The sequence below is a fragment of the Aegilops tauschii genome, chromosome 5 (genome assembly GCF_002575655.3).
Source record: "Aegilops tauschii subsp. strangulata cultivar AL8/78 chromosome 5, Aet v6.0, whole genome shotgun sequence".
NCBI lineage: Eukaryota > Viridiplantae > Streptophyta > Magnoliopsida > Poales > Poaceae > Aegilops > Aegilops tauschii.
Window position 1 is genome coordinate 367236696 of NC_053039.3, and position 25254 is coordinate 367261949.

At 45.5% G+C, this 25254-nt stretch overlaps 3 protein-coding genes across 9 annotated transcripts; all 3 read right to left on the reverse strand.

Annotated features, from left to right (window-relative positions):
- Positions 1 to 7054: 7054 nt before the first annotated feature.
- LOC141023431 (uncharacterized) lies at positions 7055 to 20054 on the reverse strand. Of its 6 annotated transcripts, none has more exons than XM_073500396.1 (15): positions 19773 to 20054; positions 19547 to 19668; positions 19108 to 19183; positions 18604 to 18632; positions 17830 to 18451; positions 17636 to 17703; positions 17286 to 17399; positions 16395 to 17128; positions 15882 to 15939; positions 13526 to 13727; positions 12774 to 12917; positions 12322 to 12464; positions 11368 to 11457; positions 11028 to 11214; positions 7055 to 7801 (listed from the first exon to the last, which is right to left on the reverse strand). In XM_073500396.1, exons 1-5 carry the CDS (start codon positions 20052 to 20054, stop codon positions 18295 to 18297), a joined length of 666 nt encoding a protein of 221 aa, XP_073356497.1. In that variant the 3' UTR covers positions 7055 to 7801; positions 11028 to 11214; positions 11368 to 11457; positions 12322 to 12464; positions 12774 to 12917; positions 13526 to 13727; positions 15882 to 15939; positions 16395 to 17128; positions 17286 to 17399; positions 17636 to 17703; positions 17830 to 18294. The 6 variants fall into 6 exon arrangements, with proteins under 6 accessions (XP_073356497.1, XP_073356498.1, XP_073356499.1 ...); XM_073500397.1 differs by having other exon boundaries at positions 16395 to 16718; positions 16797 to 17128; positions 17286 to 17703; XM_073500398.1 differs by adding an exon at positions 8282 to 8392 and having other exon boundaries at positions 17286 to 17703.
- LOC141022872 (uncharacterized) lies at positions 10990 to 14621 on the reverse strand. Its single transcript, XM_073499149.1, has 3 exons — positions 14490 to 14621; positions 11368 to 11457; positions 10990 to 11214 (listed from the first exon to the last, which is right to left on the reverse strand). The coding sequence occupies exons 1-3, from the start codon at positions 14619 to 14621 to the stop codon at positions 10990 to 10992; spliced, it is 447 nt and encodes a 148-aa protein (XP_073355250.1).
- On the reverse strand, positions 20038 to 24283 carry LOC109763243 (uncharacterized). 2 transcript variants are annotated; one of them, XM_020322092.3, is made up of 9 exons: positions 24006 to 24283; positions 23608 to 23789; positions 23391 to 23503; positions 22924 to 22999; positions 22433 to 22461; positions 22152 to 22245; positions 21803 to 21892; positions 21463 to 21649; positions 20038 to 20575 (listed from the first exon to the last, which is right to left on the reverse strand). In XM_020322092.3, exons 1-9 carry the CDS (start codon positions 24271 to 24273, stop codon positions 20238 to 20240), a joined length of 1377 nt encoding a protein of 458 aa, XP_020177681.2. In that variant the 5' UTR covers positions 24274 to 24283; the 3' UTR covers positions 20038 to 20237. The 2 variants fall into 2 exon arrangements, with proteins under 2 accessions (XP_020177681.2, XP_040246381.1); XM_040390447.2 differs by having other exon boundaries at positions 23608 to 23830; positions 24006 to 24131.
- Positions 24284 to 25254: the final 971 nt, after the last annotated feature.

The following is a 25254-nucleotide window of genomic DNA, read 5'->3' on the forward strand; positions in this document are numbered from 1 at the left end:
TACAATACGTGTCGTTTCCCCTTCTGTCACTAGGATCGAGCAACGCAAGATTGAACCCAAAGCTAAGCACTTCTCCCATTGCAAGAAAGATCAATCTAGCAGGCCAAACCAAACTGATAATTCGAAGAGACTTGTAAAGATAACCAATCATACATAAAAGAATTCAGAGGAGATTCAAATATTCTTCATAGATAATCTTGATTATAAACCCACAATTCATCTGATCTCGACAAACACACCGCAAAAAGAGTTACATCGAATAGATCTCCAAGAAGATCGAGGAGAACTTTGTATTGAGATCCAAAGAGAGAGAACAAGCCATCTAGCTAATAACTATGGACCCGAAGGTCTGAAGTAAACTACTCACACATCATCGGAGAGGCTATGGTGTTGATGTAGAAGCCCTCCGTGATCGATTCCCCCTCCGGCGGAGCGCCGAAAAAGGCCCGAAGATGGGATCTCACGGGTACAGAAGGTTGCGGCGGTGGAAATAGGGTTTCGTGGTGCTCCTGGATGGTTTCGGGGTACGTAGGTATATATAGGAGGAAGAAGTAGGTCGGTGGAGCCACGAGGGGCCCACGAGGGTGGGGGGCGCCTCCCTGCCTCGTGGCCTCCTCGTTCGTTTCTTGACGTCCACTCCAAGTCCTCTGGATCACGTTTGTTCCAAAAATAACTCTCCCGAAGGTTTCATTCCGTTTGGACTCCGTTTGATATTCCTTTTCTGCGAAACGTTGAAATAGGCAAAAAAACAACAATTTGCACTGGGCCTTGGTTTAGTAGGTTAGTCTCAAAAATAATATAAAAGTGTATAATAAAGCCCATTAAACATCCAAAACAGAATATATGATAGCATGGAGCAATAAAAAATTATAGATACGTTGGAGACGTATCAACAACCTCGAATTAATTTGAAGGCAACCACGGATCTTTTGAGATGTCTTCAACACTCCGGGACGATTGAATGGCGAGAGGAGAAACGAGCAAGGGGAAACACTTGAGCCATGGAAAAGAATGTGATCAACCCGAAAATTTGAATTGAATCCACCGGAAAAGAAAACGAGACGAACCATGATGAAGTTGACGAGAATTCACCGTTTGAGACAATTGAGGAAAGGCTGAAGAGGCTCCGCACGAATAAAATTGATGCTCGAAATAGAGGCTCAGACTCCGGGAAGAAAAGGGGTGGGAGGGCGGGTAAACAAAGCAACTTGGAATGGGGAACCGATGAATAACTTGAAGAGAAAAGCACCAGTTGAAATAATTGAGGAAAGAATACAGAGGCTTCGCGCGAGTAGGATGGATACTCGATTGCGGACTCCTGCTCCGAGAAGAAAAAGGGTGGGTTGGTGGGAAAAAGAAAGACAACTTCATACGGGGGAACAACGTCGTTGAGAAAGAACTGAGGATTGATCTTGCAAAAGATGAAGAGGATCAAGTCAACTTGACGAGAAATACACTGGATGAAAACAGCTGACAACACAACGATCGAAAAAACTAACTGCGTGATCCTATAAAAAATTAAGGGAAAAGGAGTAAGTCAAAACACCTATGTCATGATTTCTCACTAAAGCGACGAAGGGACTGAGGAGTAAAAAGAATTCCTACTCTCCAATATAACTAGACTCCAAACACAGTTTTCTTCTAGACTCGACAATGGCCAGCTACGAACAATCAAGGGGGCTCCTATGGTCGGTCGAGGCTCTGATACAAATTAGGTGCTTGTAGATGAGGCGCTCGAGCACTCCGGCCTCCGCCTGCAGGTGGCGCAGCGCCGCCCGCAAGCGATGCTCCTCCCCTCCCGCGCCGAACCCTCCTGACGCTGCGCCATGGCGGCCGCTCCCAGCTTGATATCTGACATGTCTAAGTCGTGGATGGATGTAGAATTTAACCTCAATGCTCAACGATCTAACAAAGTACATAAAACATGACAAATAATAGAAATGATAGTGCATGAATTGGTAGCAAAATCCATCAACTTAAGTTAACAAATCGATAACAAAAGTACACTGCTCGTGCTCGAGAGGTAATTAGAAATTACCCAGCGGCAACGAAGGCGAGCAGCGTGCCCTACCTGGCGCTCCTCGGCGTCGGATGTCGGCGCCTGGCCGGCGGAAGCAGGGCGGCGGTCCTGGTACCAGGCGGCACGGCGGCAGGAGCCCGGCGGATGGGGCCAAAAATGATCGGCGCGAAGGCGGGCTGCCAAGGGGCCGGGGAACGGCGGCAGGGCACGGTTGCGCGAACCAGCGGGGGCAGACCGGGCAGGACGGCGTGGGGGCACAGCGTTCCGGGGAAGGGCGGCGGCCGGCGGAGGACGGGACAGCGAACAGGCGGCGCGGAGAGCTCCTCCTCGGCGCCTATAGCGCCAGGAAAGGAAGCTGGCGCTCACGCGCCATTAAAGTGGGCCGTGGCCCATTAAGCGGTCCTCTTCCAGCTTGCTCTCTGGTCTTCGCTCGCTCCTGTGTTCGCTCGTTCGCTAGGCTCGTCGTTGTTCGACTTCGTGGTTGACTGACCTGTTGACTTTCTGACTTTTTTTTAACAAAAACATAAAAAGATTGCAAAAAAAAAAGTTCACCGAATTTGAAGAAACTTGGCAACTTGGAAAAAGGTTCATCAATTTTTAAGAAATTCCACGAATTTGAAAAAAAATGTTCATTGATTTTGAAGAAAACTTCACAAATTTGAAAACAAGTTCATTGAAGTTGAAAAAAGTTCATGGAGTTTGAAAAAAAGTTCACTGAGTTTCAAAAAAGTTCATTGAGCTTCAAAAAAGTTCATAGAGTTTGAAAAAAGTTCATTGAATTTGAGAAAAAAAGTGCATCGAATTTGAAAAAGTTCATCGAGATTGAAAAAGAGTCCACCGAGTTTGAAAAATGTTGATGGAATTTGAGAAAAAAGTGCATCGAGATTGAAAGAAAGTTCATCGAGTTTGAAGAAAGTTCATCGATTTTGAGAAAAAGTTCACCAAATTTGAAATATACCGTTCATCAAATTTGAGAAAAAGTTCATTGTTTTTGCATCAAGCCAGGAAGAAAGAAAAAAGAAAAAGGAAAGAAGAAAAACGGAAAAACGGAAAAAGGGAAAAGGGAAAGTACAAGAAGAAATTGGCGAGAAAGATGAGTCTAACCATGTTGGGCGTGGTGGCGTGGTGGTTAGTGCGGTGTACTGCGAAGCAGGAGGTTGCGTCTTCGAATACCAGTTCACCCGCTTTTATTTTGCTTCGCGTTTTTAAAATCAGAAAGAAGGTAAAAAGGCCGGCCCATATAGCATCGATGGAGACCGGGGGTATGCGCCCTGTACGAAATATATTTTGAGCATTCGGCGCAGCGAGGAGGCCTCCTTCGGGCCTTCTTCGTATTTTGGGCCTTGGTGGGTTGCTACTGTCCGGGCTGAACACCTAGGGAGCTGCTGTGTCTCAAAAAAAAAAACCAAGGGAGCTGCTGTTGTGTATCGCTCATAGCGAGGGCAAATCCTATACGACGCCCTTTTGCTTCGGTTTGTCGAGCAAGCACACAGACCGAGCGAGTCGAGCGACTATTTAGCGTTCCACATTCCTGGTTTTCGAAACCTTTTGGAAGATTCCTGACTAGTACAGGTCTTTTTTTCGTTTTTTTTGCGGCAATTTTTTTCTTTTTCCTGTTGTTTCTTTTATCTGTGTTCATTGGTTTCCTTATCTCTTTTTTTACCTTTTTTAATTTTTAAAAATGTTTACTTTTCAAAATGAAAAAGTTCAGCATTTTATAAAATGTTTGCGTTTTCAAAACAATATACCGATATTTTCAAAAACTGTTCGTGTTTTAAAATATTTTTGAGAATTTCAAAAAATTCTCTCATTTTCAAAAGTTATTTCATAAATTCAAAAATGTTCGTGTGCTCAAAATATATTTTGAAATTCCAAAAAATGTTTGTATTTAAAGATTGTTCAGAATTTAAAAATGTTAAGATATTCAAAAAATGTTCTCATTTTCAAAAAGTGCTCCCATTTTCAAAAATTGTTCAACCAACAGCGAACTGATTATTTTTAGGGGTAAAGCTAAGTTTTTATCATAGTCCACATGTGATAGGATACAATTTGGATCATGGGGATGAGCCAACCAAATGTGGCGTCTCCCTCGATGACTGACGACGAACTCCCAAGATAATTATCTGAATACTTGTGGCACACTTTCAGTTGTTGATCCGCCTCTTGTTCGCATGAGACACCCCCATCCACATGCACTTTTGCATGTCCACGAGGTGGTGTCGATGGCCTCGCATGGTTATGTCTCAACCTGATCATATGTCGGGCCAGACCAGGTTTCAGGACAGGCTTCAAAAGGCCCGAACCCCAAACTCCAAGCCCGAGCCTGACCTGAAACCCGACAATACACATTTTGTCAAGCTGACCCCGCCCTGAATGATGTTTCCCAGTGCCATTACATGTAAGCTCGGCCTGGAAAGTGCAAGAACGAAAGCCCGACCCAGCCCGAATATACATCCGGGATACAGAACAAAGCCTGAGCCCGACCCGGCCCGAATATACATCTGGGATGCAAAACAAAGCATGAGCCCGACCCGAGAGACAAGCCCGATCCAGCCCGAATATACATTCGGGATGCAAAACAAAGCCTGAGCCCGACCCAAGAGGCAAGCCCGGCCCTGGGCTGCCCATGATCAGGTTTAGTTCTATCGAGCTGCGCTGATCGGTGGTGCAACTTGTGAGCTCATAGAGGTAGCAGACAGCCATTGCAAGCCTCATCAACAGCAGCTTGGAAATGAGCTTTTGCAATCAGGCTGATCGGCCGAAAGTGGTTAAGCTCTGTGGCACCATCTTTTTCCAGAAGCAGGGCAGTGAAGCTCTGTTGATTTCTTCAAAAATTTCACCCGCAATCTGATAAAACTTGTGGAAAACAGCCATCACTTGCTCTCGAATTATACCCCAGCATGACCTGAAATTTTTTTCCCATGAACCCGTCTGGTCCGGGCGCCTTCTCAGGTGGGGAGAGGAGGCCAGAACTCCGGTTTAGAGAACGGGTTGTCCAGGCCCTGCAAATTAACCGATGGAATTTGTAGCTCGTCCCAATTGAGTGTGCGCTGCCGTGGATGCCTCTCGCCCAACACACTGACAAAATGATCGTGCACTGTCGTGGCCTTGTCTGAATGTTGAGTTACTTCTCTGTCACAAACCTTGAGAATTAATGTTCAGTTTCAGTTCTTCCTCAGTCTGAATTCCGCGTCAGAAAGTTTTTCTCAACTCCCTTGTCTTGAGATCCACCCTAGACAGCCTCTTCTTTAATTTATCCAGAAATTCTCAAAACGAAATCTGGCGTGCCTAATTGGAGCTGCTGCATTTGGTAGCAAGAAAGAGAGGACGATGATCTGAGAATGATGTTGATGCTGCAGCAAGCTGAGAACCCCAGCGCCAGGAGTAGGGGAATGATGTTGTGATGGTTCCGCATCTTGGAAGATGTCAGCGAGCAGGACGAACTGGGGGGAAATGAAGACATGCATCATGCATGGCCGTGGTGAATCAAGCTAAGCTTGAGAGATGCACTTACCCCCGAAGCCTCAACTGACTCGGGCCCATGCATTCCGATTTCTTCACGGATCACCCACAGCAGCACACGGCTTCGATCTCATTACGGATCACTTCACAAGTTAAAAGGCCTTGCCCTCTGTCTTCTCCAGCGCACTTCCAATCTTCCCCATCGTCTCCTCTCCTCTCCTCTCCTCCACCGCATCCTCTCGCCCCTTCCGGACCTTACCCCCAGCGACCGCCGTCCACTGCTCCCATGGAGATTGCCCGCCGGGAGCCCTTCAGCATCATGTCCGGCCGGAAGCGCCCGCGCCCGCGCCCGCTGGAGATCCTTCGCCAGCGGTTCCAGGCTGAGCTCGTCGCGGTCCGTCGCCTCCTCGCCGAGGCGCACGCCGTGCTCCCGGCCTCGTCCCCGTCGGCTCCCCGCGTGCGCGTCTGTCCAGCCGAGGAGCCGCCAGCCAAGAAGAGGAAGGCGTCCCCCCTTCCCGTTCCCGTGAAGAAGATGACGTCCGAGGAGCGGAGCCAACTCTACGCGGACCTCACGAAGCTAGCGAAGCTATCTGAATCTCATGTACTCCCTGCTCATATCTTGGAGCTACTGAAGAAGCACAGCGTCGGGGCCTCTGTGGCGACTACATCGAGATCGAGATGCACGCCGTCCAAGACGCGACCCTTGTGGAGATGCAGAAGCAGCTGGACAATTTCCTTCGAGAGAGCAAGAATCCGTCGACGCATCATCAACACAAACAGACGATGGCCCAAGAGGAGGACGAAGACGTTGACATCGTCGGCGGCGTCTCCCCTTTGCCGGTCAGACCGACACCCGTGAAGCTCGTCGAAGAGGACGAGGAGTACGTGGACATCTGCGGCGACGCCTCACCGGTGAAGAATCTTGGCGAAGATGCAACCATCAGCGGTTCGGATTCTGGTTCATCTCACCAGAGCGTCGACAGTCGTCCAGCTCCGGCAGAGCGCGCCGCCAACACTACGCCTCCAACGCGCGACCTCATCGCCCGTGCCAACGAGATTCTGGAAAGGCGGCGAAAGGAGGAGACGTCCCGGGCGAGGGAGAAGGCACGCCAGGAGCTGCTCGAGACGGAGAGGGCGGCAATGCCGAAGGACACCCTGGACGAGGACGTGAAGGCCCTCGGCATTGATCAGCACAACACGGCCAGGCCCAACAACTTGTTGCGACAGATTGGACTCTTTCTCAAGGTTGACGACGACGACATGAAGCAGCAGCAGCAGAGCTTCGAAGAAGATTTAGAGGAAGGGGAGATTCGGCTGTGATCGTCGTTTTCTTTTAAAGTGATCTTCGCGGCTAGTAAGAAAGCTTGTGATAGTTCTGCTGCTGAACGTGATTGAAAATGTACTATGAAATTAGTGATTCTTTTCAACTGATTTGGTTGCCATCAGAGAAGGCTGTGTAAGCATGATTGAATGAGAAAGTTGTGGTTGTGTGGCCATGTAGGTACACCTCTTATCTAGACCATATGAAAGTACATGATCGATTAAACGGAGTGCATGATTGTGGTCAAATAATGATCCGTAGCGCCCGAGACGTCTGCCTCTTGGCCTAAACCTCATCAATTATCTGATATGTCACGTGATGCTTGGTGAAAAAAAAAACAATCTCTTTGGTACGAGATGCAGTAAGAACGCAACAAACCAACGATAACACATCGATCATCTACTAAGGTGTGCATATGTATAGCCCTTTATTCGTTTCATCATTACCGGTTGTTCTTTTATATAGAGTTACTCCCTCCGTTCCTAAATATATGTCTTTGTAGAGATTTCACTATGAACCACATACGGATGTATATAGATGCATTTTAGAGTGTAGATTCACTCATTTTGCTCCGTATGTAGTCCATAGTGGAATCTCTACAAAGACTTATATTTAGGAACGGAGAGAGTACAAAGCAGGATCTGCGGTGGTCAGTAAAATCATGTCCACCCTTTGCTTCTTGGTAACTACGGATGATGATGATGTTTCAGGCGGTGTCATGGTGACTTTTGTTTTCCCCACGGCGATGAATGCCACTCTCTTCCTCGGATCAGGCTGGACATCTCTGCGTGGAGTCGGCACAGCAGCGGGCGTGCCAAGAAGAGATCCTGGAGCGTTTTGATCATTTGGTAGTTGCCTCCCACTGCAAGAATCTCCAGCATCACCGCAATGGGTGGCTTTATCTGGTTGGTCAGTCAGAGAAGCATTAGAATCTATGTCCAAATGTTCATATCTGATATGTTTGGCTGGCGTGTTTGCTCCATCAAGGTTTTCCATCTCTGACATGTCAAAAGTGCAGCATTAGAACTTATATAAGAACCTTTTTCAAAGTATGACACGATAAACACATAAATAAACAAGCATTCATGTTCTATTAGATACAAAACAAACAATTTATATACAAGTGCAGCATTTTGGCAACACATGCATCTCAGTTTCCAGTTGGAGCACGCAACCAAAAATATGGTTTAGAATTGCAATGGAAATAATAGAAAATAAGACCATAGTCGCAATTCACAGTGTGTTGTCGTCGAGTAAGCGCAATCCCAGCCATCATTCAGCTAGCCTAACTGGCCAACTATTGTTTTCAACTGTCAGTCAGGTTATCTGACATACAGAGATATATGGCTATTATACCAAAATATCATGCTAAACAGCAGTTGTCCACCATAAGTTACAGATCCCGAACGCACACTCTTGAGTGTTTTGTCAAATGTCATCTAACATAAGAGACATGGAGATGTTATCAGAAAACATACCCAAGTGTCATCATTACTTCCAGATAGTCAACTGGAGGTGAATGTAATAGCGCCACCAAGGTTCTTCATCTCCCTTCATACTCATTCCATATCACTTCCTACCACTTCCAACTACATATATTTGTTATAAATAAACACTGTCTTTTCAGTTTAGATTACTTAACAGAAAACAATTTTTCATTTGCATGCCTTTAGAATACAATTGCATGGGATTCTTTTAGGGCGTGTTTGGTTGCCTGCATAGGCCTCGACCAGGCCCGCGCGGGAAGTATCCAGCCTGTTTGGTAGCCCGCATACACTATTGGGCCTGCATCGCACGCTTCTTAAAGCACCTCTGGGCCTGGCTCACTAGGAACGCACGAATCGGCAGTTTCTCCAGGGCCAGACCCGAGCGGTGCACGTGGGCGGCGGCGGCTGCACGCGCGCGGCCACGCTTGAGAAGCCGCGTTGCTTCCCAAAGCGCCAGCAGTTATTAGCCTCACCGCCCCTCACCGCTCCCTCTCCCCACTCTCACCGGCGGCGGCAGATCGGAGCAGAGGAAGAAGACCACCGGACTCCATCACCGGCGGCGGCGGATCGGAGCAGCAGAAGAAGACCACCGGACTCCATCAATGGCGGTAAGCACTTCTCTCTCTTCGACATGCACGCTAGATTCGATCCACGGCGATAGATTCGGTCCACGGCGGAGGGGAATGGGGAATAGAGGTAGATAAGCATAGGGGTAGTTCATACTAGTTCATAGCAGTTCATACCAGTTCATACATGCAAGATCGGAATGCAGAAGGGGGATTGGGGGATTGGGGGATAGGGGGTACACAACGGAAACCGGCTGACCGCAGCGGCCGTCACATATCAGATATGAACATTTGGACATAGATTGGGGAGCCTAAGTTCTAATACTGCACTTTTGAAGATGAAAAACCTTGAAACTGGCAGCTGGCGTGTTTGCTGGCCTTCATCTTCTTCTTCATCGCCGTGCTGGCCGGCGGGTCGTCGTCGTCATCCTTGGCGGAGTCGAGGTCGATCTGCCAGGTACGACGGCCTAGCTCCGGCGCCCTCGCTGGCATGTGCACCGCTTCTTCTTCCTCCTCCTTAGGCTCCCCAGCGATGATCGCCGGCGGCGCGATAGCCGTCTCCCAGTACACTGCGGCACGGCAGTCATTAGGAGCCCAGTAGGTCTTGTACTTGCACCACTTCTTCCTCTGTTTAGCGTCGTCGGAGACGCCTGATTCATGGCCCAGCGAATGATGCCAACTGCCATCGCGCCCTTCGCTGGGTCAGGAATCAGCGTCTTCAGCTCTTCTTTAGTGGCCTTCATGAGCACTGCATTAGATTTGTTCTTCATGTCCGGCATGGAGCCGACGTTCGAGCACACCTCCATGGTGCTCTCGAACTTGGTGCGGTCACCAGCCGACCACCCGAGGAAGAAGGCCCTCCAGCCAATACCCCAAGGGAAGGGGTTGGCATTGGAGCTGGAGCTAGAGCTCATGGCGATGGGGAGGAGGAAGGTTGACAGTGAGAGAAGAGAGGGGGTGGGTAGGTAGTGGTGGGCAGGGTGAGTAAATATAGGGGGGATGGAGAGGAGGAGAAGAGTGACAGTCATGTTGTTTTAACTACATGCTCTTCAATTAGCCATGAACTCTGTGTTGTGCTTGACTCCATGAATTGTGTGCAGATCGAGGAGAGTAATGAGATGGGCACGGAGGTGCTCCCGGCCCTTGACAACAAGGGCAAGCAGCCCCTTTACCCAATGCCCGACGAGGTTGTGCTGCTGCCCACCGCCGAGGAAGACCCGAAGACGCCTGAGGGTGGCGACGACGAGGGCATGGAGGAGCCCCCCAGCAACAAGAGCCGCAACTACGGCCACTATCATCAGGAGGATGGCCCAACTCACTTCTGCAAGGTCATCCTTGCACCGAAGCTTGAGTGCATCCCCATGCCCCTGGACTTCACCAAGCACTTCGTCGCGGTGCCGACGGAGTTCAAGCTCAGGAACAACACCGGCTGCTCCTGGAAGGTGACGGTCAAGCTGATGAACGGCAGGGTGACCCTGGATCAGGGTTGGGCCACCTACGCAGCCGTTCATCAGATCAAGATCGGCTACATGGTGACGTTCAAGCTCCTCACTCCCGACACCCTCAAGGTCATCATCTTCGACGACAATGGCATTGAGGTCGTCAACAAGTGCGGGAAGCACGACGAAGCCTTCGCCGCCAAGGAGTAGGGCCGGGCCACCTCTTTCCAGCGTACTATCGAGTCTGCTTTGAACATGTTTATGGTTTATGCGTTGAACTGTTATGAAGTGTGGTACTGCTTATATCTGAATTATGCTAGTTGATGCTCTATTTATACTCTGTTGTGCTTATGATGTGTGCTGCCGAAGTGTGGTGGTAACCTCACCAACTAGCCAAAGAGGTTACCACACACCAGGAGTTGCATACAACCAAACACCATGCCTTGGGTTTGTCCACTAACATGCAGGCAATCAAACACCAGGCAGTGTGGTTCTCCCCATGCAAGCAAGAGGGCATGCAAGCAACCAAACAACATGCAGATGGTGCATTTGAGGCTGCATTTGCATAGCCAGGTTGGGTGGAGAAGTGTATGCAATGTGGGTACTGTAGCGCACGGCAACCAAACACGCCCTTAGTATCAGCAGGAAGTCATGTATAAGTATTGCAGAAAATGCAACCATGAACTCCAAATGTTCATATATCATGAACCATATAAGGTAAAGTGTCCCAACCTTCACTAACAAGTCCAGGGGTCTCATACTGGATTGATGAATCTGGGGTGCATGACTTCAGATCCTCATCTTGGGTTTTCTGACTGCTAGCTTTGGTCTTTTCATGCAAAACAAATTTATCTTTCACCCATACACACTCCAGGATAGTACTGGGATCGTTGCTTGAGGGGTAGTACTCTCTGAAAGCCTGTGAAATGCAGAAGCAAAACCAAGGAGTTATGTAGTGAGGTAACTGCAAGGTCCAGAAACTGCACTTTTGTGTGAAAGCATGATATTACGCAATACATATTTTTCCATGATCAACAAGGATACAGAGTGCTAGTGTGGAAGCAAAACATACCTGTACTTTATCAATACTGATCTTAACAGCCTGCTTTTTATCCGTAAGATCAGTAACCATGTTGTATACTGATACAACATCAAGTAACATCTGCAAATATAATATCAGAGGGTAAGCATCTTAGGCAAAACCTGTGCATAAAGAGACAGAAGATAATTGGCACGCAAATTATTCCAAGTTGACATTTCTTCCTTTTCGAAAAAAGAAGTTGACATTTCTTAGATTCCTAATTAATACACATAACAGTTTGACCACCAAGTTAGTTGCTGCACAGATATATGGGCGATTGTTTACTGAATTTCTTCATAGCCATGCCTGTAGACTACTAGTGGTTGGGGCGCCCCCTTGTGGCGCCTCCTGAGAAGAAGTTGGGGCGGTGCCAGGTGGAAGGCGCCCCTTCCACTTTCATATTTATACTAAAACAATCATAATTGATATAAAGATTCAAACAAGTGATTCTATGAACTTCCACAAAATAAGTGGAAGCTATTTCAACATTTATCGGTCACTAGTTCAGTAAAGAAATTATACTTTCTAATTAATATACAACATTTTTTCCTAATATGCGGAGCAGCTTAGCACTGATCAATCATTGGCTCAAAAGCGATTGATGGCGGCGTGCAAAAGCAGAGGCCGGTGTCACATATCCCGCTCTGCCGCGGATCTGCTCCCATGTTCATTTTTCGTGAACTTGTTCATTGCAGATAATTGTTTAAGTCTGGCCTTAACTGTTTCACCCAAATTGACATTTCGAGCCTTCTTAATATTCTGCAACCAGGGATGAACTGGAAGAAAATACAAATTATGGACATGAGACACGAGCAATGCAATTAAATGATCTTAGGGCGAAAATCTTAAGAAATTTACACAAGGAAAGCAATTCTATATCTATTTAAGAAGAACAGAAGGAATGCAATTCTGTACAGTTAACTTGTGTGGAAATTTGATTATTACCAGGAACCTGTTGAGCTGTCAAACGCCTCCTTGGATCTGGGCCCTGACAAGGTCTTTTACATTATCTGAGACCCTCGGCCATGGATCTCTTTTAAAATCAGTGACAGACCGGATAATTGCTTGAGCAACACCTTCTTCAGTTTCTGCGTTATAAAATGGAAGCAACAAACATATTATTCAGAAAGAGCATTCAATGGGACAAGATAAATATATTTTTCTGAACCAGAGTCCACAGGCCAATCACCCCAGAGGCAGAATAAGGAAAACAAAACTTCAGTGTAGAAGGAGACACATGGCCCCTTTGTGCAGACATGACATCAGAACACAGTTCACTTTTAGTACCCTAAATGTTTAATGCAGTTGACCTATGCCACCGAAACAATTGACCATTTTACTCTACAAAAATTGACCTGCCCGGAATGTAGGGACACCACTTACACTACAAAACTGACCTGCCCAGAACGGAGGGACACCACAAAGAAGAATGTAAAGAATCACCCCTACACTCCAAACATCAACCTATTGGCCATAGTTTCTCTTTCACACCTCCGGAGCCATGTAATAAGGACTTCCAACAATCTCAGTGAACCGTTCACCTACACCTCACCAACAAATAGCACATTAGGCAAACAATACAAAGTAAAAAAAAAAAGATAGCATAAGGCATGCTACTATATCAGCTCAGCTTTGTCCTCTGACCATATCATCGACAAGTGACGGACGGGTCAAAATGGAAAGCTTCAACGATAGCTATATAGGATATTAGGATTGACTGTACTTGGAGTGAAAAACAAAACAAACAGGCCAAAATCAATTGCTTTCAGTGCAGCCGTTTCTTTCCTGTTTGCTAACAAGAAATTCTCTGGTTTGAGGTCCTGGTGCATCACTTCATGCTTATGGCAGATCTGATATTGTACAGGACAGAACAAATGTACACACGTTATTCACTAAACAGACAAAAAAGTGAAGTTGCAGCAATCTAAGTACTACCAAGTTAAATGTGATCCTAGATAATCAAACAGCGCGAATGAACAACAAAAAATGCAGAAATTAATTGCTTCACAGATTAGATCATAACCTATTCATTGGAACATATAGCCAACAAATATTTCTACCATGAATCACAGAATGAACGTGTCCCAGCATACTGTTAGGACAGCCTTAACCCAAATGGCAAATGAAGGAATCGAGGGGCCATTCTCACCTACACGACCTCGACGATGGTTTTGGTGACCACAGTGGCGGCGTGCTCCGTGTAGTGCCCCCTCACAACGATCCGGTCGAAGAGCTCCCCACCCTCGCAGAGCGAGGGCCTCCCTGGTGGTGTAGTCCATGCAGAGATAGGTCACCTCGAACTCCCCGCAGCAAACCTCCCAACAGCGGCGATGTTGTTTTCAAACAACTCCCTATTAAGATGAGAAGATACATCATTATGCGGGAATTGTTTTGCGTAATTTGACAAGTTTGCACTTGGTAGCAAGTTGCATTAGTACTTACAGGTTCCAAATGGAATGGAAGGAAAAATATGTCACCAAGAGCTTGGAAGGAATTGTACTAATTATGGCCCCTTACTTTAAGAAGCATAAGCAGCTTTTCTAGAACAATAGGAATGCTAGCTACAAAACGTTGATGAATTACTCATTGGCACGGTCTCTATTTTAACATCAGCTATCCTAGCCTTATTTCTAAAGAAAGTGATACTTGGCCTGGGTATATCAACTCCAGTTTTTCAGGGACATCGTATACAAAACATTTGAAACAGGGCCATGAGGAAAACAACAAGGATATAAATTAGATGATGAACACTATAGCCGAAGGATTTTTGGTGACACCAAATTTGTTGACACTATAGCCAAGATTATGCCAAGTGGGCCAAAGAGGCAAAGAGTTCAAAGTTTCAACTTTCAAGGAACGACCACATTACATGCATGGATATTGACCTCACAGACATTCATCAATCTTACCAAATGGACAGCACAACTGATGTCTACAATGAGAATGCACTTCACATTTAGGAATCTTTATCCTTTAGCACCTTAGGAGAACGATGAGAACACAAGTAGAAGTGCCACCACGACAAACATGATAGGTCTACCAACTTCTCCTTTTCTAATAACTTTAAGTTGGTCATGTTTATTTTGCTGTGAAGGGAACAGACACATGAGTACCAAAACGCACCAAATAGTATGCAGGCAGCGCATTTCTAAGAATAGTGATAGTGTGGGCAACCTTGAGGGAGCACGGCCACAGCGGACGGCCATGGCGCCGGCGAAAGAGGGGAACTTCTTGGCGAGGTCCATGGCTTGGGAGAACTTCGTTGCCTCCTCCGTAGGGGGGCTGGCCGCCACAGCCCCGTCATGCCACCTCCCACGCCGCGCCGCCGTCACGCATCTCCACCCCCACCTCGCATAAAACGTCCACATAATCACCTCTGCGACTCGCCGCCCCGAGGCAGTGCCTCCATCGGCACCTCCATGGCATCCCCTTCCTCCCCCTCCTCTGCTACCGTCATGGAGGCCGGGTGGAACGCGAAGACAAAAAGGCTTGGGGACAGTGGATGAGTGGATCTGAGGAGGATGCCTTCTCTGATGGTGGGAGCCGGAGGAGCCGGGATGGCCAATGGGCGGGGGCGATAGCGGCGCAACCCTAGCCCACCCGGGGAAGGAAGGAACAAAACGGGAGGTTGTGTGATGCGATTTTTTAGGAGAGAAAGAAGAAAGGGTGGGTCTTGCTCTGGAGCACGTGAGATGCATTTTCTTTTTTGCGTCGTTGTTTTTCCCTCGGAACTGTAGATTTGACGTGGCACGGCTCAGCGAGCGCCCCTTGCGCGACGCTTAATGGGTTTGATGATGGCACATTATTACTGGACTGAGGATAAAAGCTTAATTCATCAAGCGCTGCAAAAGAGAATGATCTAAGGTCTAATTTAAGAAAACACCATAATCTAAATCATAATAAAAAGAGAAATATTAGATTGTACAATACAGAACGAGTATTTTTATATTTGGATTAATGAAATTGTTATGGAGGAAACAGAGTACAGCGCATGCAACTATGTGAAATACAGTATACATATATGAATATGTCGAGTAAATTTGTAAGATGTGAGAGAATATGTGAAAAAGGCAACACTGGAAACTACAGTGACCTTGTGAAATTATGTTATAAGCACAATTATCTGACATAAAAGTAATTTAGGGGTGTCATCATAAAAAAAGGATAAACCAAATTAAATTAAATACAACACACAGTGCATATACCAGATGAAAAAATTCCTAACACAATTACATTGTAGTAGGTAATTCTGAAACAACAAAATTGCAATTAAGCATACAGAGCCTGGAGAAAGGGGAATAAGCTAAAGGTTATATAATGTCTAACATGTAATTATTTGATTGTTGTGCAACATACTTTGACAATTAACTTTTTCGTTAAATTTTTCTGTTGAAATATCTGATAACTGCCTAGCGGAGAACCGTATCATGCAACAACAATCATGGTAAAGTCAAAGCATTCTGTAAAACTGCACAGAGCTGAAGTCAAGAATGAAAGAGTCTTACCCTATTCCGTATGAGGTCACCAATCACAGGTCATATCGTCATTGAGTATTTTAATCGCCTGCAAAAATCAGTACAAGTTTAATCAGGGATGAACAACTCCCACAAAATATGATCGAGTAGTCAGCGGCTCAAGAATAGGAATGCCACACTATTGCATATAAGGGAATGGTTTCTTTTCATTATGGAGTACTCAAGTTCTTATCCAGTAGTTACTTGCCCAATAAATCAGTCGGACAAAAATTGAGATACAAGGACGATTCTTTTAACAATTCACTGGATATAAATTGCCGCTTGCGAGTTAAACAAAAACCTCCATAATACATAGATACATAAAACATCAGATCTCTTGACGCACGTGGGAAGAGTAATAAATATGCATTTGTTTTTCGAACTGTAAAATTGACTACAAGCAGACCAAAAGACTACGATGGAATCTCAAGTACTGAAATTATTGCCATGAACTGCAGACAAAAATGTCAAACACTGCGCAATACATTATCTAAATAATGGTACCTCAGGTTCCTTGCTTGCTCGCCGTTGGGTCCGATCGAGGTTCAATCCCCACCCTTGTGACCATACCCCTCTCTATCGGAACCAACATGGCTGTGTGGATGTCGACATGGGAGCCTCCCGAGGTGTAAAAAGTCACAACACCGTATTCCTCCAACTTTCTGGGATGGACTACAGACCCATGGTGTTAAGGTACTTGCTTGTTATTCCTCTCATCAGTTACTCTGGGTTGCTTTGTATAGTTACTGCTATTGTTGATTCGGCATGTAACATGCTGGTTATAGGTCCAGATTCATTCGTTAGGCACATCTTTGTTCTGAATGAAATCTGCTTGTTTGTGAGAGAAAGCTGAGCTGAACTGAACATAACATTTCAGAACAAGCAAACAAAAAGTTCAGTTCATACAGTGTCGCAGAGGATCAAGAGGTATCCCCAATCGGCCCGACCCCAACGACTCGCTCCTCCCTGCCAACACCAGGTGCTCCGATCCTCTCTACTTGATGTTGCTGCTGTGCTCGGTGAAATCCAGTAGGAGCATGTTTTTACTGTGCTTTTGTGGAAATTTCTTACTTCCCCTTGTTGTTGGGTCTGTCTAGGTCTCTGATAAGAGAGGAATCACACTCTGCTTTGTCATAACAGTTCTGCAATCTAGGAATGAGGTCAACTTCAGTAGCTGGTTGAAGCTGCACTAAATTGAGCCACAAAGTAATATCAAAACCATTGTGGTGGGCAACCTCCTACAGGAAGAAAATTACAGTCTGGATGAGGATCCGTAGTCCATGGGATGGCCAGGACATGATGGATTGAGAAGTAAACAAATCTTTATTTCTATTTCACATCTAGGATTGTGGAAGTAAATGATTTTACAGATGCTCATATTAACAAGCCTTGTACCTGTACTAATGAAGTCTCAGCAGCAACTCTTGTGCATTCAGGTAAACGCTATATATATTTCTTGAATCACTTTCCACCTACACGGCACGGTCCTATCTGAAACAGTTCATATACCTGAAATAGACAACATGGTCTTGTGTTTGGCAGATAATGAAATCCGACATATTGTTATTTGTTTGCATCTTTCCAACATATTTTCTAATTGTTCCCTGGTGTTGTAAACTGAAGGTGTTCGGAATCTTCAGATGCCAAATGTTTGTCAGGTTAAGAGAGGTGCAAACACAACTAAGAAAAGGAAAATGGATTAGACAAAACTTTACACATTCAAGTGAAGATAAATCAGAAATTACCAGCTCAGACTCCAATACTAGAACCATGTTTGCACTTCTAAAGTTATCAGCCGAGTTGTCCTGATATGCTGAAAGTAAAATTTAGAACATCACGGTTTTCTTATGAACTGAAGTGAAATCCATGCATGAAAACATAAAGATACTGAGGAGGAGGATCCGATCGGGTCAGATCAACAGAAGTAAGGACAACTTACATATCGAAGGTCCTCGTCCTCTTCGCCGGTGGGGATGGAAACTTCCTCGAACCTCATGATGTCCTCTTCCTCACCGCCGGTCGGCGACGCGTGAGGAACATGGCGACGCTCGAGGGAAGTGGTGGTTGGCATCGGCTGCGGGGTGAAGTCGTCCTCCTCGCTGGCCACTTAGCCAAATCCAGCCGTCGCCTCTCTCCGAGCTGAGAGGAAGGCGAGGACGAGGCGCGCCACCCCTGCTTGGGCCAGTGAGGTCGGGCTGTGCTCGAGCCGGAGGTGGTGGGGGAGAAGGGCAGCAGAGGCGCATCGGGGCGGCGGCGGGGCTACATGGAAACCCTAGAGGAGGAAATAGAGCAACGAGGCTTGGAGGTTGCCGGTCCTTTCAGTTTTCCCAATCAACTTGCAATACGTGGCCCACTCAAAATGGCAAGGAGGAGGCCCTCCTGCGGTCCTGCCCAACCCACGCGATCAACGTGGCATGCACCAGAGGGCGCCATTTACGCGACTCCTAATGGGTTTGATGTGGCTCACCTGTTGGGTCAGGACCCTCACTCTTGCAAGCAGAGCAAGCACTGCAGTGCAAAGTTCTACAAAAAAAGATCTAGCAAGTAAAAAGCTGATCTGGCTGTAGTATGGATTAAGGAACTTTGGATAGGTAGCAATCAACTCCGAATGAAAGTTACTACGAGATTTATTTCCTTTGTGGCAACCCAAGTGCGGGTGCACACCTTATTTTATTTCTGCTAAGAAAATAACAGAACAACAAAAAAAGGATACACTGCTCCCTTCATAACAGGTTCAGCCATCTGCACAAAATACAGAAAGCATTAGTGTTTTCCCTCTGATGTGCAAACCAAGTTAGCTATCTCCGGTCTCGAAGTTGATCAAGAATGATCTGTAAACTACAACGACTCATCCAGAAGTATGCATCATGCAATTACAAAATATAGAATTTCTCAGGTAATGAGCTTCATGTACCATATAAGAGTTTATACTAAATACATCGGCAACCTTGCAAACATGCAGGGATAATCACAATACTTTGCCGCTGTATCCTTAGTTAACTAAACAAAAGAAGTAAAACAACCGGGCAATATTGGTAGACTACCACAGATTCAAATTTCAATATTGCGTAACTCGTTACTTGAAAACAAGTACAAGGAACAAAAGTTATGCTCTATCAACAGCGACATTGCATTTATGATTCCACCAAATATTTGATTCAGCTGCAACAGGATAGTTTGCAAAACGCAACCAGTGTCAACAGACAACAAAACGCACCTGGGACAGCAAACGGGCAACCCCCAAAAGCCTCTTATAGTGGCTATGGTTTGCACCAGGCTTCCTCTTACCCTGCCTATAAAAGAAAATATTAAGCAATAACCTGAATAGCAGACTACTAATATAACTATAGCATCATTGTACCAAGAATAAAAGCAAATGAAATAAGCTGAAGTGCCAAGAAATTAAGCACTGCCATACAAGTGGAAACTTCTAGCTAAGCTTGCAGTCATTAGTGAATACATTTTTCTATGTTATCTCCTAGGATCAATATAAGGACCACAAATATCATCACAAGACCACACCATGTCCCCAACATGAAGGATTTGTCCAAGGAAATTAGTTGTGCCATGGTGTACCATACACATTATTTTATTTTATTTTTGTGATTGGCAAAGATTGTTTTACAGGGGAGTGCAACAGCAGCAGGATGCGAAACCTGATGAACCTGTTTGGAACAAGAATAGTGTTGGCTGGTTTACGACAGGTGATGACTGGGAACATGGCGTTGATGGACTCTGCAAGATGGGCACCAAGCAGCAGCTTCAGGTCCCTCCGCACCTACGCGCCCAACCCAAACACATACAAATCAAACTCGTCAGTGCAGAGCCACTCGCCAGAAAAAAATGGGGGAAGGGGCGAGCAGTTCGTAGTGGTAGGCGTACCTTGAGGAGGTACTGGAAGTAGGCGGCACCGCGGTGCTGGTTCCGGTGCTTGTAGACGAGGCACTCGAGCACTCCAGCCTCCGCCTGCAGGTGGCGCAGCGCCGCCCGCAGCCGATGCTCCTCCGCCGACCCCTCCTGACATTGCGCCATGGCGGCCGCCCCGGGCTTGGTAGCTGCCATGTCTAGGTCGTGGATGGATGTAGAATTTAAACTATCCAACGAAGTACATAAAACATGACAAATACTAGAAATAATAGTGCGTGAATTGGTAGCAAAATCCATCAACTTAAGTTAACAAATTGATAACAAAAATACACTTGAGGTCAATGATAAAAGATACAATCTCTTGGTATCGAAGCGAGATGCAGTAAGAATGCAACAAATCAACGATAACACATCGATCATCTACCAAGGTGTGCATATGTATAGCCCTTTATCTCATCATTACCGGTTGTTCTTTCAGAGTTACAAAGCAGGATCTGTGGTGGTCTGTCGAATCGTGTACACCCTTTGCTTCTTGGTAACTACGGATGATGTTTCGGGCGGTGTCACGGTGACTTTTGTTTTCCCCACCGCAATGAATGCCACTCTCTTCCTCGTATCAGGCTTGGCATCTCTTCGTGGAGTCGGCGCAGCAGGGGGCGTGCCAAGGAGAGAGCCGGGGGTGTTCTGATCATTTGGTAGTTGTCTCCCACTGAGAGAATCTCCAGCATCGCCGCAATGGGTGGCTTTATCTGGTTGGTCAGCCAGAGAAGTCTGTTGTTGCTTGGCTGGGGTGTTTGCTCCATCAAGGTTTTCCATCTCTGATATGTCACAAGTGTAGCATTAGAAGTTACAGGAACCTTTTCAAAGTATGACACGATACACACATAAATAAACAAGCGTTCATATTCTATTAAATACATACTTTTTTTTAAGTATGACATGATAAAAGCATAAACGAGCATTCATGTTCTATTAGATACATACTACGTAACAAACTGATAAAACATAGGTACATCATTTTTGGCAACGCATGCACTTTGGTTTCCCATTGGAGCAGGCAACCGAAAATATTTTTTCAAACTGAAATGGAACTAATAGCAAGTAAGACCATAGTTGCAATTCACAGTGTGTGTCTTCCAGTAAGCACAATCTCAGCTATCATTCAGCCAGGCTAACTGTTATTAGCATTGCAACACTGTTAGACAGGTTATCCACTATTCGCAAAAAAAAAAGACAGGTTATGCACTAACATATAAGAGATATGGCTATTCTACCAAAATATCATACTAAACAGCAGTAGTTCACTGGTAAGTTACAGATCACAAACGCATACTCTTGAGTGTTTTGTCAAATGTCATCTACCACAAGAGACACGGAAATGTTTTTAGAAAATATACTTGAGGTCATCAGAACTTCCAAATAGTCAATCGGAGGTGTGCTCCAAGAATGTAATAGCACCACCAAGGTTCTTCTCATTCATACTCATTTAATATCACTTCCTCCTACATATAACTGTAATCAACTGGCATTGTATTTTTAGTTTAGATTACTTAACAGAAAACAATTTTCCATTTGCATGCTTTAGGATATAATTGCATGCGATTGTTTTAGTATCAGCAGGCAGTCATGTATAAGTGTTGCAGAAAATGCAACCCTGAACTCCAAATGTTCATATCATGAACCAGAAAAGGTAAAGTGTTCCAACCTTCACTAACAAGTCCAAGGGTCTCATACTGGATTGATGAATCTGGGGTGCACGACTTCAGATCATCATCTTGGGTTTTCAGACTGCTAGCTTTTGTCTTTTCGTGCAAAACAAATTTATCTTTCACCCATACACACTCCAGGATAGTACAGGGATCGTTGCTCGAGGGGTAGTACTCTCTGAAAGCCTGTGACACGAAGAGGCAAAACCAAGGAATTATGTAGTGAGGTAACTGCAAGGTCCAGCAACTGCACTTTTGTGTGAAAGCATGATCTTACGCAATACATATTTTTCCATGATCAACTAGGATACAGAATGCTAGTGTGGAAGCAAAACATACCTGTACTTTATCAATACTGATCTTAACAGCCTGCTTTTTATCTGTAAGATCAGTAACCTTGTTGTATACTGATACAACATCAAGTAAAATCTGCAAACATAATATCAAAGGGTAAGCATCTTATGCAAAATCTCTGCATAAAGAGACAAAGAAGATCATTGGCAGCATATCATTCCAAGTTGACATTTCTTCCTTTTCGAAGAAAGAAGTTGACATTTCTTAGATTCCTAATTAATACACATAACAGTTTGACTACCAAGTTAGTTGCTGCATAAATATACGGGCGGTTATTTACTGAATTTCATTGATACAATCATTCATAGCAATGCCTGTAGACTATGTGGCTCACCTGTTGGGTCAGGACCCTCACTCTTGCAAGCAAAGCAAGCACTGCAGTGCAAAGTTCTACAAAAAAAGATCTAGCAAGTAAAAAGCTGATCTGACTGTAGTATGGATTAAGGAACTTCGGATAGGTAGCAATCAACTCAATGAAAGTTAATATGAGATTTCTTTCCTTTTTGGTACACAAAGAGTAAAATGATACATGTTTCACCTAAGGCAAGCCAAGTGTGGGTGTACACCTTGTTTTATTTGCTAAGAAAATAACAGAACAGGATAAAAAAAGGATACACTGCTCCCTTCATAACAGGTTCAGCCATCTGCACAAAATACAGAAAGCATTAGTGTTCAAACCAAGTTAGCTATCTCCTGTCTCGAAGTTGATCAAGAATGATCCGTAAACTACAACGACTCATCCAGAAGTATGTATCATGCAGTTACAAAATATAGAGTTTCTAGGCTGATGAGCTTCATGTACCAGATAAGGGTTTATGCTAAATTACATTCGAAATCTTGCAAACGTGCAGGGATAATCACAACCCTTTTCTGCTGTACCCTAGTTAGCTAAACAAAATAAGTAAAACAACCAGGCAATATTGGTAGACTTCCACAGATTCAAATTTCAATATTGTGTAACTCGTTACTTGAAAACAACCACAAGGAACAAAAGCTATGCCCTATCAACAGTGACATTGCATTTATGGTTCCATCAAAATATTTGATTCAGCTGCAATAGGATAGTTTGCAAAATGCAACCAGTGTCAACAGACAACAAAACACACCTGGGACAGCAAACGGGCAACCCCCAAAAGCCTCTTATAGTGGCTATGGTTTGCACCAGGCTTCCTCTTACCCTGCCTATAAAAGAAAACATTAAGCAATAACCTGAATAGCAGACTACTAATATAACTATAGCCTCATTGTACCAAGAATAAAAGCAAATGAAATAATCTGAACTGCCAAGAAAATAAGCACTGCCCATACAAGTGGAAACTTCTAGCTAAGCTTGCAGTCATTAGTGAATACATTTTTCTACGTCATCTCCTAGGATCAATATAAGGGCCACAAATATCACCAGAAGACCACACCATGTCCCCAACATGAAGGATTTGTGCAAGGAAATTAGTTGTGCCACGGTGTACCATACACAAATTTTATCATATTTATGCTATTGACATACACATAATAAATGACAAAGATTGTTTTACAGGGGAGTGCAACAGCACCAGGGATGGAAAACCTGACGAACCTGTTCGTAGCAAGAATAGTGTTGGCCGGCTTACGACAGGTGATGACAGGGAACACCGCGTTGATGACCTCCATGAGATTGGCGCCAAGCAGCAGCTTCAGGTCCCTCCGCACCTACGCGCCCAACCCAAACACATACAAATCACACTCATCAGTGCAGAGCCACTCGCCGGAAAAAGGTGGGGGAAGGGGCGAACAGGTCGTAGTAGTAGGCGTACCTTGAGGAGGTACTGGAAGTAGGCGGCACCGCGGTGCTGATTCCGGTGCTTGTAGACCAGGCGCTCGAGCACTCCGGCCTCCGCCTGCAGGTGGCGCAGCGCCGCCCGCAGCCGATGCTCCTCCGCCGACCCCTCCTGACATTGTGCCATGGCGGCCGCGCCGGGCTTGGTAGCTGCCATGTCTAGGTCGTGGATGGATGTAGAATTTAAACTCAATGCTCAACTATCCAACAAAGTACATAAAACATGAGAAATACTACTAGAAATAATAGTGCGTGAAGTGGTAGCAAAATCTATAACTTAAAGTTGACAAAACGATAACAAAAATACACTGCTCGAGAGGTAATTACTACTGTAGAAATTACCCAGCGGCAACGGAGGCGAGCAGCGTGCCCTACCTGGCGCTCCTCGGCGTCGAGCGTCGGCGCCTGGCCGGCGGAAGCAGGGCGGCAGTCCTGGTACCAGGCGGCACGGCGGATGGGGCCAAAAATGACCGGCGCGAAGGCGGGCTGCCGAGGGCCCGGGGAACGGCGGCAGGTCACAGTTGTGCGAACCGTCGGGGGCAGACCGGGCAGGACGGCGTGGGGGGCACAGCGCTCCGGTGAAGGGCGGCGGCAGGCGGAGGACAGGACAGCGGACAGGCGGCGCGTGCGTGCGTTTGGGCATTCGGCACAGCAGCGAGCGAGAAGAGCTCCTTCGGGCCTTCTTCGTCTTTTGGGCCTTGGTGGGTTGCTACTGTCCGGGCTGAACACCTAGGGAGCTGCTGTTGTTTATCGCTCATAGCGACGGCAAATCCTATACGACGCTCTTTTGCTTCGGTTTGTCCAGAAAGCATACAGACGGACCGAGTCGAGCGACTATTTAGCGTTCCACGTATCCTGGTTTTCGAAACCTTCTGGAAGGTTCCTGACCGGTTCAGGTATTTTTCTGTTTTTCTTTTTCCTGTTGTTTCTTTTAGTGGTGTTCCTTGGTTTCCTTATCTTTTTCCCCTTTTTTGCTTTTTAAAAATGCTTTATTTTCCAAATGAAAAAGCTCAACATTTTTACAAAATGTTCGCATTTTCAAAAAATATTCCGTGTTCTAAAATATTATTGAGAATTTAAAAAATTATTCTCATTTTCAAAAGTTGTTCACAAATTCAAAAAATATTTTGAAATACCAAAAAAAGTTTCTACTCAAACATTGTTCAGAATTTTAAAACGATTTTCAAAAAATGTTCAAGTAACAATGAACTGATTATTTTTAGGGGCAAAGCTAAGCTTTTTTTAAATCATAGTCCACATGTGGTGGGATACAATTGAGTTTTGGGGATGAGCCAACCAAATGCAGCGTCTCGGGCCAAGAACTTGAGAGTACTTAGCTAAATTTTGTGCTTCACCGTCAACGGCATGACCTTCAAAAATAAAGTTAAAATTAAAAGTCGCTGCTTGAAACTTGATCTCTGTAATAATGCACCCATAGTGGCCCTGGTTGCCCTTGACGATGTCGCCAACCACTTGCTTGGAGTTTGATGAGAGGGTGAAATTCTGAAGAAGGAGATCCTCCGCCAGGGCCAGGGCCTCCCTGCACACTATCACCTCCAGCGTAGCAGGATCAAGTAATCCCTCGATGACTAGTGACAAACTCCCAAGATAATTACCTGAATCA